This window comes from Pyrus communis, chromosome 11, assembly GCF_041283825.1.
Source record: "Pyrus communis isolate YQ-2024b chromosome 11, ASM4128382v1, whole genome shotgun sequence".
Lineage (NCBI taxonomy): Eukaryota > Viridiplantae > Streptophyta > Magnoliopsida > Rosales > Rosaceae > Pyrus > Pyrus communis.
This window is the reverse complement of record NC_142575.1, coordinates 19,738,061-19,746,325: the sequence shown is the minus strand read 5'-3', so window position 1 is coordinate 19,746,325 and position 8,265 is coordinate 19,738,061. Positions and strand designations below refer to the sequence as shown.

General features: G+C 37.6%; 1 protein-coding gene across 7 annotated transcripts; it reads left to right on the top strand.

Moving 5' to 3' along the window:
- The first annotated feature begins 916 nt into the window (after positions 1–916).
- LOC148693020 (Pentatricopeptide repeat (PPR) superfamily protein) lies at positions 917–6,188 on the top strand. Of its 7 annotated transcripts, none has more exons than XM_088680464.1 (4): positions 917–1,421; positions 2,233–2,269; positions 3,326–3,792; positions 5,472–6,188. In XM_088680464.1, exons 3-4 carry the CDS (start codon positions 3,373–3,375, stop codon positions 5,889–5,891), a joined length of 840 nt encoding a protein of 279 aa, XP_088536590.1. In that variant the 5' UTR covers positions 917–1,421; positions 2,233–2,269; positions 3,326–3,372; the 3' UTR covers positions 5,892–6,188. The 7 variants fall into 7 exon arrangements, with proteins under 7 accessions (XP_088536590.1, XP_088536592.1, XP_088536587.1 ...); XM_088680466.1 differs by having other exon boundaries at positions 918–1,421; positions 3,331–3,792; XM_088680461.1 differs by having other exon boundaries at positions 998–1,421; positions 2,230–2,269; positions 3,331–3,792.
- Positions 6,189–8,265: the final 2,077 nt, after the last annotated feature.

Sequence of the window (8,265 nt, the reverse complement as noted above, 5' to 3'; positions counted from 1 at the left end):
GTTCGGATAATGACACGTGGCATGACAAGATTGGTTAAAAATCTTATCGAAATCTTGCCTAAATTATTGTAAACAGGAAGTGACACGTGGGTTGTCGGGATTGGTTGAAAATCTTAGCGGAAATCTATTCAAAAAATAGTACGTTCGGATAATGACACGTGGCGTGACGAGATTGGTTAAAAATCCTATCCGAAATTAAAACTATTTTATTTATTTATTATTTTATAAAAAAATTATTTAATATTTTAAATGGATTGGATGCCAGCGCATTTTGTAGGGGTGTATATCGTTTGTGCCAGCGCATTTTTAGACTGGGTGCCAGCACATTTTTTTTGGGGTGGAGATGCTTTGACCTATTACTGTTCATTAGGGTCTATTACTATTAACTGAAGTGGATAAATGGGTTATGTGCTGGCGCAAAGTCTTTAAGGGTGAAGTTGCTCTTACTGTCTATGATTTTATTTTGTAGTAAAAGATAAAATTGTATTTTTATTCTCCATTAGTTAAGATTAGGATGAGAGAGAATTTCTCTGTCTAGATTCCCTCCGTCTCCGCTGCCAGCTTGGTTTGTTTTGTACCCTTCTTCCCTTCCCGTCCCTCCCATTGGTCCGATTTCTCCACTGAGACTTAACCTCGACTGCAGACGACCACTCCCTCTCCCTCCTCCTCCTCGTCCAACTTCAGCTTCAAGCAAGTAGGTGAAAAAGCAAACACAGTCCTCCCTCCCCAACAAAAATACTACCACGGCCACTGCTGCTCCCTACCTAATTCATTTATTATTATTTAATTACTAATTAAATCTAACCCAACCAAAAAACAAGAAATTTAAAAGAAAAAATAAAGATTCAGAACTATTTAATATTACGGTTTATTGCTATTATTCTTTACTTATAAAAAAAATTTTTTACAGTACCTCATCGTCAAAAACGAATTTCAACCGTATTATTGTTTAACTCCTCATCCTGTAGATAATACGGTAGTTAAAAAAAAATAAAATTAGAGATTCAGAAGTGCGCCTTTTTGGTTGCTTCCCTTGTCATTCTCCTCCCTGTTTTTGCGTATTAGCCGGGGCACACGGACAGCGCAGTAACTATGGTAGTTGCTCCTCCTTCTTCTTTATAAACTCCAACCATCTCTCTCTCTCTCTCTCTCTAAGTCTTAAACCCTAGAAAAAGCCTCTTTCTCTGTCTGTGCAGAGTTGCCAACACTAGAGAGAGAGAAATGGCTTTTGGTTTCAGATCGCGTTGATACCTCAGCTCAGCTCGCTCGCCGATCTACGCCGTCTCGCCCGAGTTCGCTCAATGGTCGGCTCGGACGATTGAAATGCTGGCTACTTCTCTCCGCGATTTCGATGTTAATCGCCCAAAATGTCCGCTTTAGCTGCTTTTGAGCGCCCCCTTCGACCTGCTGCTTCTAACACGGTACTCTTTCTTCCTCCCTTCTCCTTTTCTTGCTTAAATTAGTAGAGTCGATTTATTTATTTTATTTTTGAATATTTGTTTAAATTCGTTTTAGCTGCGTTTCGTGGGAAGCCGCCAAACTGATGTTGTGAAACGCGATTTTTCAATTTTTTTTTTTTTTTTTTAGATTTTGGTTTTCGTTAAATCACGGGTGTTGGAATGTTCGTAGCAAATGTTGTGAAATTCGATTGCATTAGATTGATTTTGTTTCCATGTTCTGTTCGGATTGCTGGAGCAAAGTGTACAAGAAAGGAAATTAAAAGGCAAAGTAAATTCGACGCAATGGTTCCCATACTTGTTGGTGTGGCAATGCACTTGTCGAAATTAATGAAGTTGTGCTTAGCCCGAGTTTAATTGCCTATTTTATTTTCGAGTGATGTTGATTTGGATTTAGAATGTTTCTTTTCTGTTATGGAACAACCGAACAAGAATTTCATTAAGATGATACCAATAGTATACAAAACAGGATGTACAAGTTTGGAATGAAACTGCAGTGCAGTTTCATTTCATCCGAACAAACATAAACGTGCCCAAGTTATGAGGGAATTGATGGAAACTTGGATATTTTAAAGTGAAATCAATTTCTTTATATTTGAATGTGTTCTTAACTTTCAGATTCCCGAAATCGCAGTCTGTCAGTTATCAATGTAACCTGATCATGTTTCGGTGTTCCTTTGCATCCCTTGTGCTTAATTTTGCAAAGTAGTTTAACATTGTGCTTCGTGGGTGGGAAATATTTTCATGCCTTCTAACATATCAGATGATCCAGCAGGTGTTCAAGAGTGGCCCACTTTTCATATCTTCTAAAGGTTGGTATACATCTCTTGTTCTCCTGTTCTGTTTCCACCCAATGACAGTTTTGGTTGCATTGCATTTCCAATTTGTTCGTTATAACGCTCATTTGACTTTGACATGATTCATTAATCTTAGAAGGAAAAAAATTGTAAATCTGAAATTTGATAATTGGCCTTTATAATGTTATCTTTACTTGGAAAAGAATTCTTTACTAGACTTATCAGCATATCAATTTGTTGAATCCGTTAATTACTTTGATCATTGCCCAAGTGTTTATTTGTTAGACCAATGGATGTGGTACTAGGAACTAAGTTCTTTGGAAATTTCATAAGATTTAGACTTAATAGAAGATTAATGAGGGAGATAACAGAAAGAAAAAAACACTTCCGAATGAAAGAGAGAAACGGAGATAACACTCCGAAAAGAAACACCCAAGGCATATAATTCTTAAACAAACCATTTAATTTCCAGAGCTATTCATATCCTATTTATTTATCTGATTTGTACATTGATAAGTTTCTTTAACCTTATCCTATATCCGTGCAGCGTCTGACGTAATTCAAATAAACCACATCATAGGTGTTAAAGAGTATTTTTCTGAAAACTGTGTGCTTGTGGATTTTTACTTTTTCAAGACAAATAACTATTTTTGTTTGGTCTAATTATGAACAGCTATTAATATATTTTAACAGTGTAACCATTTTTCTGCTTAGGCATTGGATTTGAACCAGTTTAGTATATTCCTTTTATTTATTGTGAAATTTGTGTTAAATTGTTGTGCTATTTCTTTCTTTACCCATCTTTGCTTGGTTTGCTGCACTCGTCTTTTATTAATTATGTATGATGGTTAGTTTCAATCAGCATTTCCATGTCTTTGCGGAAGAAGAAGTCACCTTATCGTTTGGTTAGAGATTACTTCTCATCTGGTCTCAGGCTTTGTTGCTGTAGTGTTTGTCTGTGTTTCAGCTAAGATTTGTGAAATCACGTTAGTATTTGTAAACTTTGTTTGGAAGAAATCCTATAAGAAAAAAGTGTTGATGTGCTGACTGTTGGTTTTTTGCTTTCTCAAGTGCAGAAATGTTGTTTCTTAAATGCTTTCTTCTAGCGGGAAATTCTGATGCCATCTCCAGAGTCTTCAGAATGTAATGCACTCTATCGACTGTGCAACCTGAATGTAATGTTACGCCTGGTTCAAAATCTTGTACGAAGAAGCTCACCTACAACCCCTGCACTCTCACCCTCACCCCCCTATCTCGATTTTTCAGTGCATTTGTTGCTCCAAAACACTTGCTTGCAACGTTATTTCTCTGGGGGGTCGAAGGCGTTGGCGTCAAGCCCTAGTCTCTCCATATGGAGGCGCAAGAAAGAGATGGGGAAGGAAGGTCTCATGGTGGCTAAGGAGCTCAAGAGGCTCCGCTCTCAGCCTCTCCGCCTTGACCACTTCATACGCTCCCATGTCTCCCGCTTGCTCAAGTCTGATCTCCTCGCTGTTCTCGCCGAGTTTCAGAGACAAGACCAGGTCTTTCTCTCTATGAAGGTTTGTTTTCTTTACTTCTTCTTTTTCTCTCTTAAATTTTTGTCCGAATTTTTATTGTCATTATCATTATATTATGGTTCTGCTTGTTGGGGTTTTGAAAAAAAATGTTGCTTTGTTTGATTTTCTAGAAAATTCAGGATGGAAATGTTAAATTTATGAATGTAGAATGATGAATTGTTTGGGCTCTTATGTGTTGGAGCCTTGGAGGTCAATGCATATTGAGAAACAATTCAAAGTTACCTAACCATCTTGGAGGTATGAATTCTCTTTTGGCATAGGATAGCCTGGCTAATGTGCACCGCTACACGTGTACAAATTCTTAGTTTTCCATCTTCTGGAGCAGGATTTTGCAATTTCTTTCATAGTGATTCATCTGCACTATTGCTAATCTACTACTATCTAAAGTAGTGTTTGGTTCAGTTGAATAAAAGTTGGAATGGAATATACCTTGTCGAGAACACTTTTTTTGGTTAATTAGAAATTTACAAGTTTGCACTATCTTCTAAGTGTAATCACTTATATTTAATTATTTATTCTGGTCAATTACAACATTGTGGTAGGGTATGACTGTAACTAATCAAGTCTTAGCTAGACCATGAGATGATACTGGAAAGGCTAAATGATATTGGATCCTCCTTTAGGGCCTATTAGATGCACATTAGTTGGACTCATTAGTGCCTATAAATTTTGGTTTTTTTTTGGGGGGGGGGGGGGGGGGGTAGTGGGGTGTGGGGGTGATCTCCCATATTTTTACTTTTCTTCTTTCTTCCTTGGACTCAATAGAATAGGAGGAATAAGGAAAACGTAAGTGTGGCTAGGGTCTTATATCAGGGCCCCGCCTTTTCTAAATCAGTAGAGCCGCACCATTTCTTGGAGAACAAGAGGGTGATGGTTCTAAGCCCTCACACCCTTGTAAGGGTGCAGCAAAGGAAAATTAAATCCTTTATCTACCTTCTCAAAAAGGAAGTCACAGTAAGAGCTCCAGTGCAAGAAGCTCCCTGCTCTCCCCCTTTTTTTATTGCTTGCAGAAAATTAAGAGTTTTCATGAGGTGTGGGGTTTCTCAGTTTCTATTGTAGTGTGTATTGTCTTGCATTTTAAGTTTCTAATATGTTCATATGCACAGAAACCTGCTAGTTTGTCATGCAACTTTGGCTGCTTGTACTAGGCTTTGTTCTTAGTCATCCAAAAATAAATTAACAGCTTCTCACAAGCATGCATATCTAGATTTGCCCACGTAAAAGGTAGGACAAAATAAAATGAAAATAAGGTGAGCTCGAAAGGACCTTGCAACTATGAGCAGGGATTGTAAATTTGCGTATGTAAGTTCAGGCTACAAAGGGGTTGGAGAAAAAGTAAAGTTGCCATACAAAAACAAACCTTTGATAGCGACTTCCAAGATACTGGAAAATTTTGTGGATCTTTGCTGATTCCTCTCAATGAAATTTGCTGTGTTGCACTAAGTTATAATCTGGGAACACTTTGGGGTCGATCAACCATAGGACCTGTTTAGTTGAGTTTCTTATATTCTGCATCAACAAGTGCACATGCATATTTCTTCTGAAAGGAAAGGAGCATTTTACTCTTTTTGGCTGCGGTGGGTGAGGAAGGAAATATGCATGTTGATTGGCTATCCTGCACTGTTTTCTTTTACTAATACATAATGTTTTTATTTTTCCAGATATATGATGTGGTTCGTAAAGAGATTTGGTATAGACCGGACATGTTCTTTTACAGGGACATGCTTATGATGCTTGCAAGAAACAAAAAGGTGGATGAAGCAAAGAAGGTTTGGGGAGATCTTAAGAGAGAGGAAGTTCTATTTGATCAGCATACTTTCGGGGACATCATCAGGGCTTTCCTAGATAGTGGTTTGCCCTCGGAGGCAATGGAGATATATGGTGAAATGAGACAATCACCTGATCCCCCAATCTCACTGCCGTTTAGAGTGATATTGAAGGGCCTCCTCCCGTACCCAGAATTGAGGGAGAAGGTGAAAGATGACTTCTTGGAGCTATTTCCTGATATGATCGTCTATGACCCACCTGAAGACTTATTTGAAAACGAAGAATGGAAAAGAGAGAGTGAAGATGATGACTAAATAGTGCTGCTAAGTATGATGCAATCCGTCGTGTGCGGTGTTTAAGTAGGTCTTTTACCGGTAGATGGTCGATCTGCTGCTCGCTACAAAAATTAATCCAGAGTTTGTGTTGCAACGAGTAAATAACCCTGATTCTATTTCAAAGTATTGACTTGTAAATGCTTTTGGGAAGTCTTATTCAAATAGTTAGGCAGAGTTAGTATGCGATCCTAGTTTTGGTTTTAGTTATCGTTCTCATGTTTGGGTCGAAACAATTTTCGTTTCCGAGTTTCAAATTACTACTATCCTACCGCCCTACCTATGCCCCAAATGTCCATGTAAATGAAATAATTTTCCGTTGGCGGGCTTTCATCGCCATTGAGGGTTTTGATGCCAAAAAATGGACCAACGCCGTTGGTGAAAACACTGGATTATTCATTCCAATTCAAATGAGGTCATGGAAGAGAATATTGATCCCTTTTTATTTACATCAATGTCCTTTTATGTATATATATATACACACACGCGCGCGCACATCTATATACATATATAGATATAGCTTCACAGTGGTCAATTGACCAACTAACTAATGTATTTTTACAATTCGAACGTTTATTTTTTAGATAGGCAGGATCCGAAACCTCGAGTGTAGCTACCGGCTTTGTCACGGAATATGACACCAGCTCCCCTTGACTAGTACCAGCGTGAAAATCTCGGTCAACACGAACATGTAATCATTGGTTAGGACTTTGAAGGAGGGAGCCACCGAGAAGGAGAAGAGATTGGTTTGGCAATCGAGTCGGGCTGAGCATTCAAATAGTCTAACAAATGCGAACCAGCTAGACGGCCCACAACTGCCGGATCTTTTACGAGCACGCCGAATAAAATACAAACCTGATAGCTGCCAAGTTCAAGCAATGTGGTATAACCTTGCTTAGAAGTGAGGAGGAGAACAAGACTGCCTAGGCGAATGGACAACCTTTTGGCCACATGCAGCGGCAGTGCCGACTCCAAAAAGAAACTGCAAAATAGACATATCTAGTTTAGTTACCAAATTCGATCTCCCTAGTAGGGAGAATGTCATTGCACAATTTCCATAAGTAAATTTTAATTGGATTTGGAACCTTAGCCTTCCATAGAGCTTTCCAAAGTGTAGAAAAAGCTGCAGAGGAACTAGAGGAAGGCCTCTCATAATTCAAATCAAAACCCACACTCTTCACAGAGACAGAACCCTTAAACCTACTTCAACCTTTGGAGGAAAACTTCAATTTTATGTTCTAAACTTATCTCAACTTGCTCCAACCCTTTGGACAAATGATGTGGTAGAAACTAACACACAAATTAAACCCTGTCAATTATGCAATCGTAGTATGAGTAAGTGGGATCGTTCTATTTTGGGGATTAGAAGGGATGCTAATCAACACAAATTAAACTTATAAAACTGAAAATTAAGTTAAACTAACAACAAAACAAGTTCATAACGATTAGGTGAAATTCCATTATATTCTAGCATCAAATCCCTGCATGCAAACTAAGTATGCATCCTTAATAAACATACAAGAATAAGTTCTCCATAAAGCAGAAAAGTAAATCACATTCATGTTTTATGAAACAATAACTGGATGTAATCAATTTATATAAAACATATGATCATGGCTTCGAATTCACCTCTAGCTAAAAAGAAACTTAGTTACACATGTTCATCATAACTGAAAAGCAATCTAAATAAACATTGAAACTTAAAACAAAGATAGAAAGAACTTTGAAAATTCCAGCAACTTCAATGGATGAATGGTAGGCGCGGCACACCCAAAATCGTTGCAGGAATTTCATATATATAAGGGGAAACGGCTGAATCCAAGGAGGAAAGGGTTTTGGTGTTTTAAATTATTTTAGAACTTTGAATCGAAGGAGGAAAGGGTTTTGACGTTTTAAATTATTTTAGAACTCTCAGAATCAGGAAGAGAGTGTTGGAATGTAATTATGATTCCTTTTTGCAACTGGAGATAAGATAAGATAATGTTGGATAAGATATGATAAGATAAGATAAGATAGGATAAGATAATGTTCCTCTCCAACTAGGATTCCTCTTTTTTGTGTAATTCCTTACCTTACAAGCCTCAACTTTAATTTCTCCAGATTTTAGCACATGTTTAACACCATTTAAACACCAAAAAGGTCCAGCTCATATGCTATCCATGCATGCTATCCAATCCAAGCCCAAAACTGCTCCAAATCGCTCCATTTGGCTATTTATTGTCATCTTTACCAACTGGACCTATAATAATACGAAAATAACTTAAATTACTACAATAAATGAAAATTAACTAAGTAAATACAAAGAAATAATATAACAGAGTTGCATAACTATGCTCATATCAACAAATATGAATTT

Excerpts from the sequence above, each read along its gene's own strand:
- LOC148693020 (XM_088680464.1), top strand. The coding sequence starts at position 3,373 with ATGCCATCTCCAGAGTCTTCAGAATGTAATGCACTCTATCGACTGTGC. Across the intron at positions 3,793-5,471 it reads AGGTCTTTCTCTCTATGAAG|ATATATGATGTGGTTCGTAA; the intron begins GTTTGTTTTCTT and ends TTATTTTTCCAG.